This window comes from Ambystoma mexicanum, chromosome 12 (genome assembly GCF_040938575.1).
Source record: "Ambystoma mexicanum isolate Mex_15411 chromosome 12, UKY_AmexF1_1, whole genome shotgun sequence".
Taxonomy (NCBI): Eukaryota; Metazoa; Chordata; class Amphibia; order Caudata; family Ambystomatidae; genus Ambystoma; species Ambystoma mexicanum.
This window is the reverse complement of record NC_090936.1, coordinates 94,613,633-94,637,667: the sequence shown is the minus strand read 5'-3', so window position 1 is coordinate 94,637,667 and position 24,035 is coordinate 94,613,633. Positions and strand designations below refer to the sequence as shown.

Here is a 24,035-nt window from a genome sequence, read left to right as displayed (position 1 = left end):
TCTGCCAGAAGAGTGAGCGAATTACAAGCCTTATCTTGCAAACCTCCACATACAATCTTTCACAAAGATAAGGTTGTTCTATAAGTGAAGCCGAATTTTCTCCCAAAGGTGGTCTCAGAATTCCACATCACAGAAAAGATAACCTCACCCTCGTTCTATCCTCCTCCCCATCCAGGGAAAGAGGAAGAGAGATTACACAGGCTGGATCTGAGGCGTGCCTTAAACTTTTACATTAGCACACTTGCAAGTATCAGGCAAGCAGACCAATTGTTTGTGGTGTATGCAGGTCACAAATTAGGTTTGCCCATTACAAAACAAACCATTTCAAAAGATGGATTATTTTAACCATAATAGAATGCTATAAATTGGCAGGAAAAGTAGGGTTCATTCAACCAGGGGTATCACAGCCTCTTCAACTCTCCAAAGAGGAGTTCCAATTAAGGACATATGTGCGGCTGCCACATGGTCGTCCGCACACACTTTTACCAAATTATACAGTCTTGATTCCTCCTCTAGCCAGGAGACGAAATTTGGAAAAGCTGTGTTGCACTCTGTGCATCTTTAAAGGGAAACATTTCATTTTACTCCCGCCTCTTCTATATACTACTGCTATGGGAGTCTATCAAAGATAAGGAATACGTTGGAGGACACAATCCCTTCGAAGAACAAGTTACTTACCAAACTGGTAACGTTCTTTCTATGGGATGTTCCTCTGACGTATTCCTGATCGCCCCTCCCATCCTTCCCCGCAGTAAAACTTCCTTTGTATTTGCAGCCTACGCTCCTTCAAGGTTGTTAACCAATTCATGCAAAGCAAAACAGCACCTGAAAACGGAACTGAGCGAGACTATTTGTACCCATGGTGACGTCGGCGCCGATACAGAGGCCTTCGAGGGACACCGACTCGAGGGACGTTGACGCGCAGCGCCCTCTTCTGTGAACAAAATGTTCCGAGGCCAGCAAGCTGGAAGTGGATTTATCAAAGATGAGGAATACATTGGAGGAAGATCCCATCGAAAGAAAGTTACCAGTTTGGTAAGTAACTTGTTCTTTTGGCTAATGGTGACACTTTCCTAATGATTTTTTCATCATACCCTCTTTCGCGAAACCTATAGCCAATAAATACTGCCCCTGATTCATAATCTTGATTCAAACTGCAGTTTGTTTTGTAACTGAAAGTTCACCAATTTCAAAGTTATTGATCACATTCCGCCTGTGACAACTTTTAATGTGCATGGTAGTGTTTGCTTCGGTCGCCTTTCAAAAACATCTAGTCCCTAATTAATATTATGCACACAAATGCTCCAATCCAAAAACGTGATAGTTGATCTGCTATATATGCAATAGATAGCAAACAAAAAGTTATTTAGAAAATTTAAATATTCTTTTAAATTAATTTCATCCCCTTTCCATAATAATAGTAGATCATCAATGGAACGAATCCACATTGCAATGTCGTTCCCATGGTCTATGTATTACACGAGAAGAACTTTCGGTAAGTTCCCATTTTAGCTGGCAAGCCTCACTCACGGGAGTGGCACAGTGTTGTCATTTCTGGTTCGGCGTAGGTAGTGTTTTACTAATACTGTACTTAAAGATTTGTCTAGAATACAAGTACCTGAGTCTGCAAAGTAGAGAGCTAGGGGGCTCCCCACCTAAAATTGTAAATTACCCAAATCTCCTGTTTTTGTTGGTGTGTTTCAGTATGCTTCCAAACAATCTGTGTTTCTCTACAGTCTCTTGACCTCAAGCATGTTTCTCTTATCAGAGGCACTACTGATGATTTGCTTCCTGAAATCAACGCAGGGGATTCTGTGGACCCAGTTTTGGAGCATTGTCAAGAATCATATCCTGACTTTATTCAAGGTCACCACTTCTTTGTAGGGTGGATGTCACAATTAGAATAGTGAGGACCATTTTGACAGATTCTGGATCATGATGTCCCTGTTGACGGATTCTTCTACCTTTGAATGGAGGCCTACTTGACAATCTCCTGAGATCAAGGACAATTGCTTCCTTTTCTCTATATTTTCCAACATATTCTGGCACAGACTGCCACCATGAACTGAACAGAAATGGTCATACAGGATCTCTTCTTCCACTGAGCGGAATACTCTGAAGCAAATGTATAATTTTCTATTGTGCATCTGGGTTGAAAGAAAACATCTCTGTGAAAAACCTCCACAGGCAGGTGGTGATGTTTTATGAGCCAGTGTTGCACCAGAAAGTGTTGGGAGTTATCTTTATTTGGGGTTTTCTTCCGGCCGGCTTCCTCTTGGGTAGTTTTTGGTAATGCTCTGGCAATAAGTTGGCTTTTCAGACTTTTGTATGACTTTCATGTGTGTCTTTTCCCTCTGGTTTTACAGCAACTTTGGAGGTAAAGAGCCACCATAACCCCCGTGATTCTGCACTGAATGGGGACAACATTGTTACCTAAGCTTCAGGAGCTGGCTGTCTGTTTGGAGACTCTCCCTGGGGTTGGGCTCTTGCGTTGCAGGTGCAACACGTACTCCTCCATTTAAATCAAGCTTTCCTTAACCTTACTGCCTGGCTGTTTAGAAACCTGTACTGAGATCTCTGTGATTATTCTGCATGCTATGTTGTCGGCTCCTAGGCCAAACATGCAAGCAGACATTGACCTATTGATGAGCACCATAGCGGCTGCTCTGGAATGCTTGCTTTAATCGGTCATGTGCGAGTGCAGTGTTGGCGAAGTAAATGCTGTTTGACTACTGCATCTACAATGCCTGCTCAAAGTCCCTTGGTCTCCACTTTTCCAAAGGAAGTTGCTGTGGACAGAGCTGTCCCGTCCGCATTGTGTTACCTCCCAGGCCAGTGAGTGCTCAGCCTTTGTTTTCACTGGCGCCATATTTACCACCTGCGGTCCCCTGTCCAACCATGGCCCTTCATGAGCAACTACTACAGCAGTGTGCTGATTCAGACATGGATGCACCGGAAGGAGTGTTCTCCGACTATGAGAAAGAGGTGGTGCCTTCTCTTGCTGGCATGCCGCCACCGGCTCCACCCAAGCAAGCTCCTAAATCCCAATCTCATCCCAACCTGCACTTGCTCAACCTGCACCAGTTGAACATGTCCCAGAGGGCATACCCTCGGGTCCTCCACAGGCTCCTGCGCCCTCCGGCTCAAAGGACATGTCTGTGGACCTCTTATCCACACAGACACAGGTTTTGGAGCTCCCAACAATGGCTCCCAGTTCCACCATTGCCTTCTCCAACACAATCCATGGGTTCCTTGTAAAGGAAGGTCTGGTTCCTCCACCAGACTCCGGATCCATTCCAGGGGCTCCACTTTTGCCACCAGTCACCCTCACAGATAGAGACGCTGAGGACTATCCAACTGATGGTTCTCCAGGCACTTGCTCTATGGGTGAGTTCGAGTATTAAGGCTCCCAATGTTGGAGTTGTCTCAAACTCACTCGGGGAGCTCCCTTTTGCCTTCCACACATCAAGCCACGGTGACCACGGCTGCCCCTATGGAGGGGTGGGGGGCCCACTTGGGAGAATTCTGCATGAGCGACCTTTAGTTGCCTGAAGGAAACGCCCTATACATCAAGGTTTTGGAGCCAAGGGCGGTGTTCTGGGGCCTGAAGTCCTTCAAGCCACAGTTGCAGAACCGGTTGGTTCGCGTCTTCACAGACAACACCACCACCATGTTCTAGCAAGGTGAGACCCACTCTCCCAGGAAGAGGCCTTGTGGAGATGGGCGCTGGCTCACAACGTATTCCTGATCCCCTGCTATCTACCAAGGACCCACAATACCTTAGCGGATTCACTCAGCAGAGAACTCTGGTCCTGTTACAAGTGGAACCTTCACCAAGCCCAAGTTCTCAATCTTTTCTCTGAATGGGGTCATCCTGAGATTGACCTGTTCGCTACAGCGACCAACGCGAAACGCACCAGGTTTGCGAGCAGATTTCCCCAAGGAGAGAGCCTGGGGAACTTGTTCTCCCTCACATACCCCCTACCCCCTTGATACCCCTGCTACCAGTAGTTCTCAGTACACTCAAACACAACTGCTGCACAATGATCATGGTGGCCCCAGCCTGGCTGCAGCAAATTTGGTACTCAGTCCTGCTTCACCTGTTGGTGGCTCCCTGCATCAGGTTGCCACCGCTCTTTGACCTTCTCTTCAGAGACAGTGGGTCCATCCTACACCACGACCCAGCGTCCCTTAACTTGACTGCAGCCCTAGAATTCGGAAACATCCTGCTACCTCCAAACTGCAGAAACATCTTGGCCAAGGGCATGAGCACCATCTGCATTGCCCTTCTACAAGAGCAAATGGAAACACTTCACTATATGTTGTGTAACTCAACACCTGGAACTATTACATGTTCAGGCTGCAGAAGTCGTGCCATACCTCCTGTCTTTGGCGAATGCTGGCTTAGCACACTCTTCTTATCAAAGTGTATTTAACAGCCATTTCACGCTACACTCGTGACTCAGGTAGGCCTTCGCAGTTCTCCCACTGTCCAAGCCCCTGCTCCAGCTTGGGAATACACATGGTCCTCTCAAAGCTAATGGGCCTTCCTTTCGAGCCTCTACACAGCCTCCTTGAGGTTTTTTTCCTGGAAGACGGCATTCCTAGTGGCCATTACTTCAGTCTGATGGGTGGGCAAACTGCAAGCCCTCCCCTGCAAGCCCCCTTAATTGACTTTTCATCCGTCTAAGGTGGTCCTTCGTATGAACCCTTCCTTCATGATGAAGGCCCCTTCTGCATTCCACCTTAATGAACCCTTGATTCTGCCAGTGTTCTTTGGCTCTCCGTCTCCGGCGGAGCGATCCTCAAATTGTATGTGGCTTGCAGTAAAGAGTTCCAAAAGTCATCAGAATTGTTTGTTGCCTTCGGGCCTGTCTGCAAATGCAGCACCCTTTCAAAGACTTCCTTTGCGAGATGGCAGTCAGTGGACGTTTCCCACTGCCATCGTTTGGCCAACGGGCCCTTTCCAGGAGAACCAAGAGCACAATCCATGAGTATTAGTCCTCCCCATTGTTTAGGATACTTTGAATGTCTGCAAGCAATTTGTTGTAGATGGCTCTGTACAATGACTTGTATTTATGGCTGAGTCGATGTTGTTCTGAAACCTTTAAATGAGTCTCTTACAGCCATACTATATTGCAATTTGCTCAGCAGTTCTAGGAATAGCTTATGCCTGTTCATGGGTGTGTTTTATCCCTATACATTGTGTCCATATCTTTACCCTTTACGTTGTTCCAAGTTCATACAGCATAGAGGTTACAGATAGTCATACAGGCCATTATTTCAGTTTCCCCATGTTTTTACATAGATGATTCTTCTTTCTATTCATTAGGTTTACCATCACTAAAATAAATCTTATAACCATCCCACCCTACCCGCAGACATTACGTATACCAGGAGGGGGGGTCTGAAATTCACCATCTTCTTGTTTGGGTGATGTCAGTTACTTTCTTTTCCCTATAATGTTTCCCTTTTCTTCCCCCGCCACTCCCCATCTTTATCTTCATAAGGGAAATTAACATGTTTATCCTTTGTGTATATATATAACTGTGTTTTTCTTATATTGTCAGATCAGTAGCAATCTTACCATTAGTTAATGACTCATTTGCTATTGAAGAGAAAGAAAGGTTATTTGCAATTGAACAATTCACCAAAGTCTTTGCGTTACCAGAATCACCAGGTTGCAAAGTCTAATATGGCCTTACTGAGAACATGTCATATTTTGATTCACAGCAGAAAGGACTCTTCCAAGTCCCATCATTGTCCCAGGATATGAGCTTTAGTCGGGGGTCCTTGACATTTAGACACTGCAAGAGTAATTTGAAGCATGACCTCATATAATTGAGGTACTGCCGTTGGTATTGGCAATCGTGTGTGTTTTATCACATTCTTTATAGGGATCTTTTCTACTACTACTTCTCTTGGATTTTTCGTATGGCCGGATTGCCATAGTTTAAACCATTATCTCCTTATAGTTTAGCTTAAATTGCATGTCTGGAGGGGAAGAGCAATCTGTATTGCATGCCTTTCTTGATTAATCAATCTGTTAATACTTTCAAATTTCATCTCTTTACTAGTGTGGTTGGAGAGAGAGATGTCATTTAAATATCTGGATCTCGTTACCCAAAAAGTGTATTGATTGTTTTTTTTCATGATTTGAAGAGGATTTTTTCTTTAATCCTGTAGCTGTTAAGTACATTTTTGGTGTGTCTACTGGCTCTTTTTTAAGTCTCCCGACTCTGCACTCTGCCTATTGTAGACTCTGTACTATTGAGTTGTATGCCCATTTTTGGAAGATATTATTCATACCCTCTTACGGTGTTCCCCAAGGCTCTGTTCTCGGCCCATTCCTTTTCTCACTTTGCACCTCACTTCTTGCCACCAACATCTCTTCTTTCGGTATTTCTCACCATTTCTACGCTGATGACACCCAGCTTTTCCTCTCCTTCTTTTCCTTCACTCCTGACCTCTACCTTAATTTCTCTTCTTGTCTTACCGCTATAAAAAACTGTCATCCCACTTTCTATCCCTCAACACTGATAAGACTGAAGTCTTATTCTTTCCCTCTAACACGCTCCCCCCAGCTCCCCCCTCCTTTCATTCACTTTCCCCCTTCTAATCGTCCCATCTCTGTCCACGCTCGCAATCTAGGCCTCCACTTTTACTCCTCCCTCTCCTTTATCCACCATATTTCTCTTACCTCTCGTGCCTGTCGCTACCACCTCTTCAATATTCGTAAAATCCGTTCGTTCTTCACTTTCCATGCTACTAAACTCTTAATCTCTTCCCTCATATTCTCTCGTCTTTTCTATTGTTCTGCTCTCCTCTTTGGACACCCTGCCCCTCATCTTGCTCCCCTTAAATACCTCTACCACTCTGCCATCCGTACCCTTTGTCTTCTTGCTCCTCATGACTCCATTTCCTCTTCTCTTTCTTAGCTTGGCTGGCTTCCCTTTCACTCCCAACTTAAATTTCACTTCCTTTGTCTCATTTTTTAAATCTCTTCATGACCTCGCCTAACCCGTATCTTTCCTCTCTCCTTTCTTTCTACACTCCCTTCCGCTCCCTCTGTTCAGCTGATCTCTTCCAACTTACTGTTCCCCCCCCCCATTTGTGCCTCTTCTCGTTTCCGTTCCTTTCAACTCATTGCCCCCCTACACTGGAACTCTCTACCTCTCTCTATCTGCTCCATTAACCCTACTCCTCCTACCGCGCCCCCTTGAAATTTCTTCTCCTTTCTCTGTCCCGTTTTCCTCATCACTCCCCTTCCACTTCTCTCTCTCCTCCTTCTTACACTTCCTCTGCTCCCCTTAAAACTCCATCTTATTCCCCGCCCTGCCCCCCCTCATCTCTCACCCTTACTCCTCCTCCCTCCTTCATTCGTTTATTAACCTAGGTAAATTGTTCTACATACTGTTTTTTTAATGGCTTGTCTCATGTTTGTAATTATGCTTCTTGTTTATCATATTCTATGTATTCTTGTTGTTACAATGTAAAGCGCTTTGGAGTAAAGCGCTATATAAACTTAATAAATACAAATACATATTCTGGAGCTCAGAGCTTTCCTTTAGATTTTTTATTATGATGTTCTCGCGCTTAGAGCAATTCTCCAAATCTTCACATTTATTTTGTAAATTGTTTGTTCTAGCAACTGCATGGTCTCTCCCCTGGTCCTTTAGCAAAGTTTGCTGTTCCTCAAAGTTGTTTATTCTGCCCCGTAGATGCTCTATTTCTCTATTTTCTGTGATCAAGATGATGAATCCTCTTACTCTCCTCTGCTCAGCCTGTAGGGTTGATTTCAATTCCCTTTAAGAGTTTCCAGTGAGTCCTCAAACACTTGTTTTATTATAGCATTAGCCAAGTTGTCCTCTTTGGTTTCGCTCTCATATATATACCCTGCTTTTCCAGATCTTTTTGCGCTCCATCCCATATATGGTTTGTCTGTTTCTGTTATCCCGCAAAATGGTGAGGTCTCCCAGTCCACCCATCTTTGTTTTTTAGGGGACATGTATCAGCACAGGTTTGGTGTTTTCAGGGGGCTTTATCCTTGGTAGCAGCTGCAATGATCTCCCGACAGCAAGATTTCGATATTCTGCCTCTGAGGCAGCCCTTTGTTTCCCTTTTCCTTATTTCCTCCCACCTTTCTTTCTTCTAGCATTTTTTTTTACTTTTCCTCTGGTCTTCCCTATGCTTGCCTTATTTCTTGCCTTTCCCCCCTTCTTCCTTCCTTCCTATGCCTTTTTTCCTTTTCCCCTCCACTACTGCTTCACCTTTTCTCCCTTTCTACATCCTTTGCCTTTTGCTCCTTTTTTTCTTCCGTTTCCCTTTATGCCTATTCTTCTTTCTCGGTTGTTCTGATGATTAGTTCAAACATCTCCACAGCAGCACATCACTTTAGAAGTGTGTAGATATTTGTGTGGCTCCCATGTTTCTCATGCATTGGGGTCTCATGAGCGCAGGTTTGTCTATTTGCACAGGCGTCCCTCACCTTTGTCAGCCGCCACTGTCAATCCCACCTCTGTATGCCTCCAGCAAGTTACCAGCTACAGGGCCCGCCAACGGGCACTGTAGTTGATTCCAGGGTGTAGGCCCTGCTCGCTAGCGCTGTGATGTTGGCGGGTAACCTAGTTCTTCGATGAGGGGCACAGGTTTGTTTGTGCTCCGTCTGCCAGAGTGTAACCCAGGGTTTTAAATCCCCCTAAGGATATTGATTGCAGCAATCTTGCGGAACTTAGGTTGCAGTCTCAATTGCCATTTTGGAGCCAGGCAGCCAAGATTTCTGGCTTGCTAGCTTTTTTGGTGCAATTCCCCTCCCTCTGGTTCACATCATTAGTGTCTTGGGGGCCGGAGGGTGCCGGTTGTCAGAGCTCCGAAGATCTGTTCTGCTCCCTATCCTGGCCATGCCCATTATTTTAGTGTGGCTGCCACTTGTCCCGTCTGCATTGTTCACCAAACATTGCTTTTTGAATTCGATGACAGGGGACAGTGCTTGCTTTGGAAGGTATTTTCCTTCAGCAAGTTCTTGTCTGGTCCTTTGTAATTAGGATTAGCTTTTCATTCCTCATAGCATTTAATAAGTTAGTCTGTTCTCGAAGAGGTTTAAATATTTAAATGTTTCATACTAGTGCATAATAAAAAATAAATTATTTGATGGCACCTCGAGTGTGTGACAACTTAGATATTTGTTAGTTTTCGCTCTTAAAGTGTATGTCTTCTGATAAATCTCTTCAAAAGTAAAACTCTTGATAGTAATAATTGGCTACATTTTATCTATTAATCGTGTCTGTGGCAGGTTCTCAAACTTTTTTTTTCTTTTTTTTTTTTCCTTAGATTACTTCTTTGGTTACACTTCAACTCTTAACCTCTGTTGGCCACGATGATCAACTTGATGGATCAAAATATAAATGTACTGTCTCTCTTGACTTCATTCGAGCAATTGCAAGGTACGTTTTTGAACTTTATTTGAATGTACTTCCAAAATGTAGTGTCTCCATGGACTGGACCTGGAATATCTGTGATCACCTGGAGAGTACCTGGCCTTCTTTAACCTTTTCTCTACCCCCATCTCAATACTTTCATACTCGCCATCCTTCTGCTCCAGAGACCCCCCTTACTCTGTGCCTTCTCCCCTCTTGGCTTCTGCTTTCTCACCCATCAAGCTATCCACCCCTTGCCCATATCCACTCCTTCATCCATTGTGCTACTATTCTGGCTTGAATGCTCTATTCTTTGCTTATTAGCTTTTGCAATGCTCTTAACCCCTGGGCTGACTCCATCCCTTATGAGTGTTCGCTTTTTGTAGTTATCCTCTGTGAAGTCTTCTGCTTTTCTCTAGTTTCTCCCACTTTCTGATCCTAGTCCCCCTCCACTATCACCTTATTCCTGCCTTGGCTCTAGACTCTCCCCTTGCATCTAGTTACTCTTCTCTCCTCCCCCTTCTCTGTGCATCCCTCTTTTGTGAAGTGTCTTACTTTCCTGGCCTCTCCTGTCCCCTATCCTGCTTTAATCCCACTGCTGCACACCTTTCCCTTGTTCTACTGATGACGGCATCATTTGCTGGTGCTGCTGCCCCTCTTTACCCCCTCTACGTTGTTTTCTTTCCTACCGCTGCTTCACCTGCCTTCTCGGATGTCCTCCCATTCCCTTATTCCTCTTCTGAAATGTGCCTCCCCAAGGGTCTCTGCTGCCTTTGCCTGATCTTAATCACCTTAAATTGATTACTTCCATCTTCGTCCTTGCTATTTCAATATTTTTATTCTGTTTCCCTTCTTTGCCCTTTTCTTTGGGTGTAGCTCCCACTATCCTGTCCTTATTTCCCCTTTATCTAGGCAGCCAATGCTTCTGGTGCCTACTTTGCTTCCTTATCCTCAATTCACCCACTTTCATTTGCCTGTCCCCATTTCTCTACCTTGCTCTCAGTCCTCCAGCTTATCATATCTACGTAGTCTCTACTGCTTGATGCCAGTTTATGCTGCACTCCTCTTACAACCTTGCCTTTTCTGTTCGCCACCCCACGGTGACCTCTGCCCTTCAACTGCCTTTCGCCATTTCTTCTTTAGTTCCTTCACAGTGTTCCTCTCCAGGCCTGCTCTTCCATCTGACATTTTCGTGAACTGCTTTTATCAACTTTCCTGTCCTTTTGTTCTAAATCAGTAAAAAATAATATGCAAGATAAACCCTGAAAATGAATCACTGTCTTCCTATTGCTGACATGCACACTAATGTTTCCTCTAAGGAGACAATGACCAATATTCTGATTTACGTTTGACCCTCTGAACAAGGACCGACCTACATGTAACACTGCCAATGGGATATATTGATATTAATAAAAAAAAATACTCCAACAGTAACATACAGTGCTGAATTGATTCTCTCTGATAATACTATCAAGTGGAGTTGTATTGAAGGTCTATTCTGGAAAAAAGTACTGGCATTGCCCAAAGGCCTACCAATACAATTGATTAGATATGAGCTGGGCCTCCTGTCCCTCAAGATAATTGTCAGATGGAAAGTTTTGAGCTTATATGGGAAATGTATAATGTAGCACTCAATCATTATTGACATATGTTGCCGACCTACTGACTAACCAGTATGATCGATCACTGGAAACAAAGCTCTTTAAAAGTAATGTACTTATCGGGAATCTCATCAGATATGCTGGTAAGGACCCCGGAAAAAGGCAAAGTCTTTTGTGCTATGATGGGGCCCAAACCAGAGAACAGTGCACCGAATATAAGACATTTGAACATTTTGGCTACGAAAAATTGATTTCTGCAAATATACTTGCAAAACAGTAATGTCCTTGTTCAAAAACAAGGTATTGGTACACAAAATGTAGATTTAACTTGTGTCTGTGAAGGGAGGTGTTGGGCTTGAGGCATGAACGGCCACTTGCTCAGAGGAATTTTTCTTCTTTTATCGGTCTATGATCATAATGGTGTATAATAATGGAATTAAATAATGTTGTTCTGCTAATATTGGAAGGTTAAAATATTCAGCCAAACAATAAATAAAACAAATGAAAAAATACTTGATATTAATCGAGGAATTAGATGGGTCTTTCAGACTAACCGACCCCAATTTCTAAAACTAGTTCACAATGTCTATCAGAACAGGGCCATTATAGCTCAGGGCAGCCAATAAAATCGTATACTGCTCAACTTTTTCTTCTCCCTTTTGTTCTCTCTCTCCACTCATCCCTCCTCTCAGGCTCACCTACCGCTCTCCACTTACCCACCTCTGTCCTTCCCCCACCTGTCTTCTCTCCTTCCCTTTTATTCCTACCACCCTTCTTACTACTTCCAACTTCAAATGTCTTGTATTCAAAATGTCCTATTGACCCCAACATCCTGTTTTGATTTTGCTTGGCCACGTGAGGAGAACCCTTATACTTAACCTGTTTTGTCAGGGGCTGGGGAAAACTTATTACACTCAGACAGGCAAAAAAAGAATTGCACTTAGAATATTTGTTATAATAAAAATGAAAATGGCTTGTTATACGCCCTTTATTCACCCTATTCACTCGATATTATATATATATATATATATTTTTATATATATATATATACAAACATATAGAAAAATGGCATCATAGTTAGCAAGGAAGCAGAAGACCCCTTCATCTTGGCCACTACGACACTGCTTAGTTCCAGAGCAGGTAGGCGAAGAGATCACTCGTATTAACGGGCTCTGAGGCGGAGCGTCCTCCCTCTCAGTAAGACTGCATCACCCGGGGGTCCAAGTTCTAACTGCCTTCCACAATACCGAATTCGAATGGATTGTGTCCTCCCACGTATTCCTCATCTTGTGATAATTCGTTTCACCAGCTTCGCTGCATCGGAAAAGAAATTTCGGCAGAGGGTGCTGTGCTCGAGGTCGTGGCGTCGAATGTCCCTCGACAGGCTCGGTACCGTGTCGATGTCACTAATGTTATAAGTAGCTCGAGCCGCGCCCGTTAGCTTTAGTTCCGTTTTTCCGATTGCTTCGCTCTCGTGAACGGCACACTTCAAGATTTTCTGTCAATAAAATGTCTTCTTGATCGACCGCTTCGACTCCCAAAACTGGGTTTAAGAAGTGTAATGACTGTGGATCGAAGATGTCCATCACCGATCCTCACCGTATCTGTTTGTGGTGTCTGGGCTCAGACCATCGAAACCGGCGACTGTGGCTCCTGTCAGTCTATGACGGAGAAGGCCCTCCGTGAGAGGAAAAGTAAGTTAGCAGTTGGGCGGGAGGCGTCGAAGGGCTCTTCGAAAGCCTTATCTAAAAAGCATAAAAAAATCATCCGACTCTAAGGAATCGGAATGCCATAAAAATCTCTCAGAGATCCCGATCTCGTAGCATGTCGAGACGATCTTCGTCTTCCTCCAAAAAGCTCAAAAGGAGATATAGATCTCTGTCATGCTCGTCCGATTGTCGACAGAATTGGTTCGATGTCCGACTAGATCGGATTCCCCTTCAAAGTGGGAGAGCTTTAGAAAAAGAATGTTGCAGGTCTTTGAGAACTCAGCCTTGCCCCCCCTCGAAGAAACCTCAGAAAAGCCAGACCCTGGTTGCTCCTTTGGACGACGCAGGGAAGTCGGGAACTACAACGGTTAAGCCTAGTATTACCCATAGATCTCGAGTCGACAAGTCGTCGAGAGATCCTCGAGGATCGAGTGCCTCTCCGATCCCTCATGAGAAACGAAAATTGTCGAAGTCGGGTGCAACTTCATCGGCGCCGACTTCTCCGATAACGAAGCCTAATTTATCCTCGACGCCTTTGTCGAAGGCTTCGTCGAGTGTGTCGAAGGTTCCTTCGACTCCCTCGAAGACTCCCTTGAAGAAAACACTGATTCCTTCAACAAATTATGAGGAAGAAGAGAGAAGGTTTACACCTTTACCAAGATCGGACTTCTTTAGGTCCATGTCTTCAATTTTTGAGGAATCTGGTTCAGATGACGAGGAGGTCACTCCTCTTGGAGTAAAATATGGGACTAGACAAGTTCCAGAGGAACTGATAAATCCTGAGACAATGATGAGAGATCTATCTGAAACTCTGCATTCTGCTAGTGGTGTGGACACATCACCCGAATTGGAGTTTGCTGCACCTGATCCTGCAAAACATGCAGACTCAGGGTATAGGAATTTTATGAGTAGGGTGATTGAATATATGGGTTGGGGAAGATCCTCCCCTACATTTGAACAAGATGATATGACGGATATTATAGCCCAAGGACCCTGGAAAGATCCAGTTCTCCCCTTCCATAGGGCATTGCAAAGAACAGTTGAGAAAAACTGGGAAATACCTGATAGCATTGCTGCAGTAGACGGCAATCTCCCAAAAAAGTACAGAACTTCCACTTCTGACCCAGGGTACCTGAGTAGACACCCTACTCCAGAAAGCTTGGTTATTCAGGCAGCTTCTACATCCAGGCAGGCAGCATACCCAACCATACCTCCGGACAGGGAGGATAACAAGGTTGATGCCTGGGTTTGTAAAGTTTTTACGTTGGGTAGCATGGCCTTGAAATCTACCAATGTCACCTGTACCCAGGCCAGGTTCACACATACCCTGTGGGAATGCATTTCGGCAGCGGCTGAGCATATTCCGGAAGGCGAGGAAAGGGAAGGCTTCCTGAATATAGTCAATGACGGTAAAGAGGCAATGGGGGAATGCCTCCAGTCTGGACTGGATACTGCTGATAGTATTAGCAGGTCCATGGCATCAAGCACAGTGCTTCCAGATTTGCGTGGTTGAGAAAGTCTGGGTTTGCACCAGATGTACAGACCAGGCTTCTCAACATGCCCTTTGATGGCTCGAGGCGGTTTGGTAGTAAGGCTGATGAGAGCCTGGAAAAACTACAGACCTCGAAACCGAAGCCATCGTCGGAACGGCATCTATGCCCTCAGCCGCTCCTGCAGCCGCCTCCAAGTCTCTGAGGTCTTATCATACAAAACACCTGTGGGAGGCAGAATCTCTCATTATCTGGAAGAATGGCGAGGCATTACTTCAGATGCATGGGCACTGGAGACAGTAGCTCAAGGTTACTGCCTACCCTTCATAAAAAGACCTCAAGATCATCCACCAGGAGCCAGCTCTCCCAAAATTCCAGATCCGCTTTTGGCAGGAGATTACAACCCTGCTAGAGAAAGGTGCAATAGAACATGTACCTGTAGCGGAGAGGAACAAAGGCTGGTAGTCCCCCCCCCCCCACCACCTCCACCCCATATAGGACGGAGGATTGAGACCCATCTTGGACTTGAGAAAATTAAACAAATTCCTCAGGAAGGACAAGTTCAAGATGGTAACCCTTTCTCAGACCCTTCAGGCTCTCCAACTCCAAGACTGGCTGGTATCATTGGACCTTCAGGATGCTTATTTTCATGTGCCAATCCATAGAAAATACCTGAGGTTTGCAGTTGGTGGTTCTCACTATCAGTTTCGAGTTCTGCCATTCGGGCTGACCTCCGCCCCAAGGTTTTCACGAAACTGATGGCGGTAGTGGCAGCGAGTCTCAGGAGAGGGGGGATTCACGTATACCCCTACCTGGACGACTGGCTAATCGGAGCACGTTCTCCAGAACAAGGTCAGGAACACCTGTCGATCACCTGCCACTTTCTCCACAACCTGGGCTTCTCCCTCAATTTCAAGAAGTTCCACATGGTACCATCCCAATAACTCCAATTTATCGGAGCAGTCTTGGACACTTCCTAGGGGAAAGCCTCACCGTCCGAGGTGAGAGCTCTCCACATCCAGCAGATGGTAACAAAATTCCAAGAAGCCCAGCATCTACCGGCCTTTGATTTCTTGAGGTTGCTCTGTCTCATGGCATCCTGCATTTTTCTGGTGCTAGAAGCCAAATTGAGAATGAGATCCCTCCAATGGGCCCTCAGAACTCAGTGGTCCCAATTCTCGCGGAATATGTCAGATCTCCTGCAAGTCCCGAGCGCAGTTGCTCAGGATCTATCGTGTTGAGCTTGCAACAACATCCTCAAGGGAGAATCTTTTTGGCAACCATGGCCAGAGATGACAATAGTGACAGACGCCTCACTCACGGGGTGGGGAGCACACAGAGCACACACCAACGATCTGACAATCAGCGGACGTTGGTCTCCATCGGAGTCCAGACTCCACATCAACCTTTTGGATCAGAGGGCAATCAGACTAGCTCTGAAGGCCTTCCTGCCCTCCGTACAGAGAAAGAATGTCCTGATAATGACGGAAAACACAGTGGCCATGTACTACCTCAACAAAAGGAGAGGCGTAGGATCACTACCTCTGTGCAGAGGCGATGCAGCTCTGGTTCTGGGCTATACAGGAGGGAATCTCTCTATCGGCAGTTCACCTAGCCGGAGAGCAGAACACGGCAGCAGACGCTCTGAGCAGGTAGAGCACAGTCTCCCACGAGTGGGAGCTAGCTCAGGAAGTCCTTCTGGAGATTTTCGCCCTTTGAGGAACCCCTCAAGTGGATCTGTTCACAACCTCAGTAAACCGAAAGTGCGATCAGTATTGCTCAAGGGAATTTCCTCCGAGAGGAGCTCTAGGAGACGCGTTCATAGTGGATTGGGATGTTCGCCTGCTGTACGTGTTTCCTCCAGTCCCTGTGATTCCTCAAGTAATCAGGCAGTTGAGAAAGTTCAGGAAAACCATGATCCTAATTGCCCCGGATTGGGCCAGAAGGACGTGGTACCCGGACCTTCTGGACATGTCCATCTGCCCTCCAATACGTCTTCCACAAAGAAAGGATCTTCTCTCGCAAGAGGAAGGTCGGGTTCTCCATCCAGAGGTCAACACGCTCAACCTTCATGCATGGTTTCTGAGAGGTTGAGATACAAGGATTGGGACCTTCCGGATGACGTAATGGAGATTTTGCTTTCGGCCAGGAGGCCAGCAACAAAATCTTTGTACCAATGTCATTGGAATAAATTCAGCAACTGGTGCAAGGATAGAGATGTGGACCCTTTTCAATGTGGCACACCAATGGTGCTTTCTTTGCTGTTACATCTAGCCAATCTGGGGCTCCAGATCGGAACAATCAAAGGATACCTTGCTGCGCTGTCCATTTTTAAGCGCTCCTCGGAAGAGGTTTCTTACTTTAAAATACCATTAATAATACAGTTCTTAAAAGGACTTACAAATGTATATCCACCAATACCATTTCATGTTCCAATTTGGGATTGAAATTTACTTCTTAAATTCCTAACATGTAGACCATTTGAGCCTCTGCATTCCTGTCCATTGAGGCTTTTAACACTAAAGACTGTCCTTCTTGTGGCATTAACATCAGCCCGCAGGGTTAGTGAACTAAAACCTCCATACACCACCACATTTTACAAAGACAAAGTAGTTCTGAAAGTTAAACCATCTTTCTTACCGAAAGTAGTTTCCGACTTCCATTTGACGCAGAAAATTGTTTTACCAACATTCTATCCTCCTCATTTGGGAAAAGAAGAGGAGAGATTACATAGGCTGGACTCCAAGAGGGCCCTCAGCTTTTATATTGCAAGAATGACAAAATTACGTCAAGACGACCAACTCTTTGTGGGCTGCACAGGTCGTAAATTGGGTTTAGCGGTGACAAAACAAACCATATCTCGCTGGATTATTCTAGCTATACTGGAGTGTTACAGATTAGCAGGAAAAGGGCCACTGGATGGGCTACATGCTCACTCCACAAGGGGAATGGCTACTTCTGCGGCTTTAAAGAGGGGAGTCCCTGCAAAAGATATTTGCTTGGCTGCAACATGGGCATCAATGCATACTTTTATCAAGCATTACTGCTTAGATGCCTCCTCCTCCAATGAGGGGCTATTTGCCAGAGCGGTACTTCACTCTGTACATGAAAACAAGAACTAGCACTCCCACCTCCAAATTGGTCACTGCTATGGGAGTCTATCACAAGATGAGGAATACATGGGAGGACACAATCCATTCGAAGAACAAGTTACTTACCAACTGTAACGTTCTTTTGACTGGATGTTCCACCCACGTATTCCTCATCGACCCTCCCAACCTACCCCGCAGTACAGTTTGTTCTCTTGCAATTTCCTCTCACGATGGGCCTATCAGTCACTGCATACGCCTGGATGTTCCACGAGTATTTCCTCCAAAAAACAGAAGAGAAGCCAACGGGCGCAGCTCAAGCTACTTATACCATCAGTGACGTCGACCGACACGGTACGGAGCCCGTCGAGGGACATTCGACACCACGACCTCGAGCACAGCGCCCTCTGCCGAAATTATTTTTCCGATGCAGCGAAATTAATTATCACAAGATGAGGAAAACGTGGGAGGAACATCCAGTCGAAAGAACGTTACAGTTGGTAAGTAACTTGTTCTTCTCTTCATGGGGCATGTCCCCGCCCTTCTCAGTTGTGACTACCCTCAGCTGAAGAGCAGATCACAAGTGGAAGGGGCAGAAGTGAAAAAAACCAGTCAGGAGTCGAAAAACCCAGCGCCCCTCTCCTTGCATTAATTCCCAGAACCCCTTATGCACCTGCAGAACGCTCCGACTCCCTTCCCGTATTCGTCCTTCAGTGGACAATACAAAAACTATTCTCCACAGTTCGTCCACTCAGCAACAATATTTATGTAGTTCTGTGACCTTGCTCTGCTTTCGCTATTGAAATAATCGTTTATTTTACCAGGCCCGCAGAGACGCAGGCTTTTATTACGGTGATGGGAGATGAGTGTCCAAAATGGCTGCGCACTGACGCCATGTTGTTTCAGCTCGTATTTCGCATAAGCATTACACATCCCCATCACTTTTGTCTCTATCTTCCTTCCACCAGGTAATCCTACTCTTCCTTGGTGAATGGTCGACCTCATTGGTTCTTTGCACACTACGACAAAAAAAGATTGTGGTGCTAGGTGATTTTAGCATCTGGCTATACTGCCCCACTAACACTCACTCGGTAGCCTTCACCAACCTGTGCGATTCCCTGGACACCAAGATTTGTCCTTCCATTCCCACTCACATAAGTGGTTGCATTCCAGGGCCAGGGCAGCATCAGGGGACTTTAAAGGGTATGACATATGTAAAGGTAAAGCAGCTGCTCCGGATACACCTGTAGGTTTTAGCAAATAGTATGCAGTAAGCACTTCTGGGAAAGATGCCGCATTTGTCCAGAAGTGTTTTGCAGGCCATTAGCCAAAATCCAGTCCTGTACAGACGGTCTCCTCCATCCTGTGTATTTGAAGATTTTATAGACTAGTCATAACCAGCTGGGGAGCACGACGAAATGGGTGATCATGAAATGAATTATATTCATGGTGATTTTGGTTCTTAGTTCTTTCTCTCTCTGCTTATGAACACCCACCCTGCTGTCCCAAAATAGTATACTGTGCTACAACAGTCTGTAGAATGGGTTATGTGGGGAATATATGGAATTAGACGTGACCTTTGATGCAACGCGAATAGAGGGTCTAGGCACACAGTATAAAGGGGCTTAATGGCGTATGGGGGGGTCCTAAATTTCATACACTTTCTTTGTCCGTTTACCTGACGTGCCTGAGAATTCAGGATGCCCTAACCATTTGTGAATGCAGGAGAATGAGGATTATGAAAATCTGAATCACCATGAAGGTCATTTTTTAATGTATATTTGATTTTTACAACATGAATAGTGTACTTTGAAAAAATGTATCGACTTCACCTGTGAGACAGTGCTGGGATTCTTGTCTGTGGTATATTAAACCTGTGGTGGCCTAGTTTTGAATGATTCATAAGCAAACTGAATTAACCAATTGTGCAATACTTTCTCGAGGTTGATTGTTAAACTGTAAGGATTTGGCATGATATGATATGGCATTTATAACGCACCTATACACAAGTGTTCCAATGCGCGATGAGGCAAGGGAGGGGGAACAGAGGGAAGACAGACAACTATCTTACTAGACCAGGTGTCATTCAGATAGTGCAAGGGAAGGGGGAAAAAGGAAAGTGTGGGGGGGGATAATAAACAACAAGATAAATAAAAGAACGGCCAGCAGGTGGTAAGTGCAGGGTGAATGCAGACATAAGTGCTGGTAGGGGGGCTGTAGGGATACAGAAAAAATTCCCCAGGTGCAGGGGTTGCCAGGATGGCAGTGCAGGCGTGCCACTGGCAAGGCTTGGGCCCGAGATCAAATGGGTGGCCAGATAACCCTGCAGTAACAGTATCAGCAGGACTTCAGCAGGGGAGAGGGGGAGAGAAAGCACAAGCAAAGAGGAAGGTTTTAAGGTGCTTCCGTAACCGAAGATGGTTCTCCTCATGTTTCAGGAAGGCAGGGAGGCTGTTACAGAGGGAGGCCCCAGCCGAAGAGAGAGATCTACCACCAACTCCTTGCTTGTTGAAGCAACTGACCCTGAGAGATTTGGAAGCGGATGAGCGAAGAGCTTGAGAGGGAAGATATTTAGGAAGAGAGAGTTGAAGGTATTGAGGCCCCAGGCGGTCTTGTGGACAATGCAGAGGGTTTTGAGCTTAATCCTCGCATCCACTGGGAGCCAGTGCAGAGCTTTCAGTCCTGGAGAGATGCGATCCCTGGCCTTGAGGCCAAGGTCAAGTCTTGCAGTCCTGTTCTGGATGAGCTGCAGAGGGCGTAGAGCAGAAGCAGGAAGATTTAGAAAGAGGCTGTTGTAATAGTCCAGCCTATCGAGAACCAGAGCTCTGGAGATCGTGAGATTCGGGTGAAAGGAGAGGAAGGGAAGAATACCTCTGAGGAGGTAGTGTGACTTCTTAGAGACGTCAGAGATGTGAGGAGAGAAAGAGAGTGTGGAGTCGAAGATGACCCTGAGGTTTTTAGCCTTGCAGGTGGGATGAGGAAGAGAGCCAAGAGAGGCCGGCCAGAGAGCTTAAAGGAAAGGAGGGAGTGGGTGTGCCGATGAGGAGAATCTCAGTCTTACTGGCATTAAGGTAGAGGTAATTGGCGGCACACTACTCCTGGATAACAGACAGACTGAGATGAGGGACGGAGAAGAGGTGGCCGAAGGTAGCCTGAAAATGAGCTAAGTGTCATCCGCATAGCACTGAAAGTTGGGGCGGAGAGCGGCAATGCGGTGGGCAAGGAGTGCCAGGTATTGGTTGAACAGCCAGGGAGAGAGGTAGGCCCCCTGGGGGACACCACAGGTAGAGAAAAAGATAGCAGAGAGAGGAAGGACCCAAGTTGGACCTGGGAGGGGTCGGTCAGAGAGGAAGGAAGCCGGCCACGGCAGGGCCTGACCGGTGATACATAGGTTATCACAGAGACAATTAAGCATGATGGCATGATTGACAGTGTCAAAGGCCTACAATTAATCAGTACGTTGGAAGTAGAATTTATAATTTCTGAAATAATGCAATCCTGCATTTGTGATCTTTTAACATGTTCAAACTCTCCATGTCCTTGAGTAATCCTGGTTGTAGAGTCATTTTAGTATTTCTCCTTGAAAGTATTTTGACTCTCTTGCAAGCCAGGGCCCCATCCCGCATAACTATTGAGGCTTCGGCCCCCTGTTGAAAGCATAGGCACTCATCTCTTTGGTATAAAAAAATGTTTCTATCTATGGCTCCCATTACCCTGCCATACAGACACTTTAAAGAGTTTCATTTTCTTAGTCTGGGCAGCTCACCATCTTTTTTTGTCTTGGCCTTCTTGTTTCTTTAATCCTTATCGGTTTTATTTCCAAACTTTATACCCAGATGATTAACACAAGCATCCAGAATCAAAAACAAAACCACGAAAATCAAGGAAGCAGGCATTTATAGGTAGTTGTGCCTCGATTGTATGCCCACATCCCGCTGTCTGTTCCTGATTTGGTGAGGCAGAGGAATGATCCCTGTTCAATTCCGATTCGTACTTTGACAGGTGGGCAAAGAGCTCAGGGTGAGGTCTGGAAAGTGGCTTTGCTCTCAATGGACCCTGTCTGCTGAAACTCCTCCCTGCATTTGTGCTCTGTGATGGATGCTGACCGTGGGGATCTGTCCACCTGCTTAGCGGAGTACAGTACAGCTCGGCGGGCAAAGGCTTCTGCTAGTTGAGTTGAGTGCATCTTGCCCGGAGGATGAAAGGGGCAAGGACTTTATTTGGTTTCTTTATGTGCCTTTATTGCCATTGTCTTTTCTTTCAGGCTAATGCCTCAGCCACCAAGATACCAGTCACTGGCTGGCGGTAGCCCTCCGCTTCTAGGCAGGTGGTGCTGGCCATCCAAGAGGGTTGCAGGGCTATGGCCTGATGCACCCATGAGCATTTGAATTGTTGCTTGTGTGAACGCATGAGACCGAGTGAATGCATATGTGAACGTAGTATGTGAACCTGGTAAAAAATAGTTGGCCTCATCTTTTAACTTTAGGATCGGAATGTCTTCACCCGTGAGTTATTGAATATGCTCCACTCTACGCAGGAAAAATATTCAATTGGAAATGTGAAGATTTAACAATGATGGTAAATCTGCTACTGATGGTGACCATTTATACATTGTGGAGCTGCATTTTTGATGTGACACATTTGACGACTGATAAAATGTAGTAAGTGTCATACACTTTAATAAATAGTACAACTTTAGTTGTAATAGTTCATATTCCACAAAAATCGAATAATTGTGTATTTACATTTTGATATGACATATAGCCTTTAAAGAAGGCATAATCTCTTTCTGAGTCATGCACGGCCAGACAGTTCATTTGTTGCGGTACGTTAAATCATATTTGGAGACAAGTTAATTCCATACATAAGAAATTATATTTGAAAAATAGATTAATGTAGTAGACTGTAAGTTATGCCCAAGAGGCTGCATAACTGCCGTGCGAATAAAATGTGCTGCCTGATAAAATTTTAATTGCTGGTCAACTAATGTTCACTGGACTCCAAAGAAAGGCGTTCTGTGCTTTTCATTGTGCCTTGCACTGTGCCCTTCACGTAGGGTAAATACCTGCAACGGGCACACCTGCATCCGAGCTGGCAGTCTCCTGCGTGCCACATCTTAATATACGATTTGTTTCGTTAAGCTTTAAATCGACCAATGAGTCCTAATAAAACACAGGGTACAATTGATTATTATTCAGTGCAATGTGATAAAAACAGTTTAAGAAATAAGAATGCAAAATATCAGTGGATGTTCAAACTATGGAGACAATTCCAAGATTAGATTGTGGACGCAAAATGTCTGTCATCCGCATTCCAAAGAATAAACCAGGCCTATATCTTAACAAAACCAAGGGGACGCATTGGAAAATATGACAGCGGTCACATCCTCCATTAGTATCTATAAAAGGTCTTCCATCAGTGTGATCTTAAGGCCACGTTACTTCGTTAAATACGGTACAGCAAATGTGGAGAAATTCATCCCTAGAGTCCAATAAGGACCCTTTATCAACTGGACGCCGCACACTTTGTATTAGTAACCAGCAATCACAGAAACACAAAACCTTGTAAAATATGTCAATGGGCCTCATATTTCAATAAAAAGTCCATTCAAGGTTGACATTAACATTTTCTTATTTCTAGCACTCCAAGCCCATTTTAAATACCTACAGGCAAATTACCAAAGCATCTGCGATAGTCCTGCATCCACGCAGGCACAAGAGTGGCCTTAAGCGTTTTCTAGGTCCTCGTTTGTGCTTTTACACAGAGGACACAAGAAGGAAACCTTGCCATTTGTTTGTTAGTGACGCTATCGGCAATATGCCAAACCGAAATCTTATATGTAATGATCTTTCAAATGTCGGATTGACATAATGCGAGGTAATCCTCGAGACCCACTTGTGTTTTTGTATAACGCACCAGGAGGGGGGAGCCGAAGGCCTGTGTAGCTGCAACATGCTGTGTTTTTGCAAGGGCAGTACTTTTTACCACATCTTTTGTATGTTTGGTAATTCAGCTTGGATTACTCAAGTACACACCAAGATCAAGGGCTTCAAGGCACAGCTTTACGTGCAAGGCCCATTTCAGAGACGAGGCCCCCTGCTGCAGGAGGACTTCAGTCAGAGTAACCCTATATTTGTCTAGATTTGCATTAGGCCACAATCGAATCCAGAACAACACTGGGTGGAGCCAACAGGATGGACTCAATCCCCTGCATGCCCGTCTCCAAGAGCACTAGCGGGTTAGGTGTGCTGGAGTGTATGCTGAGTATATTCACTGGACTCCAGAGAAAGACATACTGTGCCTTGCACTGTGCCCTTCACGCAGGGTAAATACCTGCAACAGGTACACCTGCATCTACGCTGCCAGTCTACTGAATACCACATCTTATTATAGTACTTTCAAACTCCATAAAGAGATCGGCCAGGCATGACAAGCATCCTTCAAAATGTGATGGCACTTAAGAGCCCTATGGCCAGTATGTGGCCACGTTCCCAGGGGCCTGCGTCCACTGTAGCTCTGGATGTCGCAGCGATACACTACTATTAAACGTCATTCATTAAGTGCATCCATTTATCCTAAAACATGGTAAGATGCATGCTGTCATCCTTCTGTTCCCAGCATTGCCACTTATAGCGCGGACGAAGTAAAACAAAATGCAACAAATCTTCTCCAGCATTGGATCTTTCATGGATTCACATGCTTAGAATATTCCCCGTCGTCGGGCTGGGAA

General features: G+C 45.3%; 1 protein-coding gene across 2 annotated transcripts in view; it reads left to right on the top strand.

The window, feature by feature from the left end:
• Nucleotides 1-24,035, top strand: part of ORC5 (origin recognition complex subunit 5) — a 714,766-nt gene that overhangs the window by 668,785 nt on the left and 21,946 nt on the right. The window contains exon 13 of one of the 2 annotated variants that reach the window (XM_069628073.1): nucleotides 9,331-9,443. The exons of the other annotated variant lie outside the window; for it this stretch is intronic. Coding sequence (XP_069484174.1) covers nucleotides 9,331-9,443 — 113 coding nt within the window. The remainder of the gene's footprint in view (nucleotides 1-9,330; nucleotides 9,444-24,035) is intronic. 2 annotated transcript variants of the gene reach the window in all.